This window comes from Frankliniella occidentalis, unplaced genomic scaffold (assembly GCF_000697945.3).
Source record: "Frankliniella occidentalis isolate FOCC.00 unplaced genomic scaffold, Focc_3.1 Scaffold65, whole genome shotgun sequence".
Lineage (NCBI taxonomy): Eukaryota > Metazoa > Arthropoda > Insecta > Thysanoptera > Thripidae > Frankliniella > Frankliniella occidentalis.
The window spans coordinates 1,095,283-1,095,604 of NW_026267195.1; the positions used below are offsets into that span (position 1 = coordinate 1,095,283).

General features: G+C 39.8%; 1 protein-coding gene across 1 annotated transcript in view; it reads left to right on the plus strand.

The window, feature by feature from the left end:
• The window catches only part of LOC113207097 (uncharacterized), a gene marked incomplete in the record, with an annotated part of 35,621 nt that overhangs the window by 8,942 nt on the left and 26,357 nt on the right, over positions 1-322 (plus strand). Inside the window, 1 exon segment of the mRNA XM_052268223.1 lies at positions 114-277. Within this exon segment, the coding sequence (XP_052124183.1) occupies positions 114-277 (164 nt within the window).

The window sequence follows — 322 nt, forward strand, 5'->3', positions numbered from 1 at the left end:
GGAAGAGTGTACTATGTACACATTTTGGTTTACAGTGTAGGAATAGGTTTTTGAAAAAAACATTACTTGGTTGAGAAGAATGCAATGGCAATGTGTTTGTTTTTTGTTTAAAGGACGCTAGTGGGAAGGCCGATTCTCTAAGTGTCATGTGCAAAACCACGATATCAGACAATATGATGATGGCTGGAGTGTTTAAAACAGAAGATTGTATATACAAATCAGTATTGCCGGCAATGGAAAACATCGCTGCGCTTAAGGAACCTCTCCCATGGCCAAGGTTTGTACTCGTTTGTATTGCCCCTAGTGGTATGATGAAAAGGGA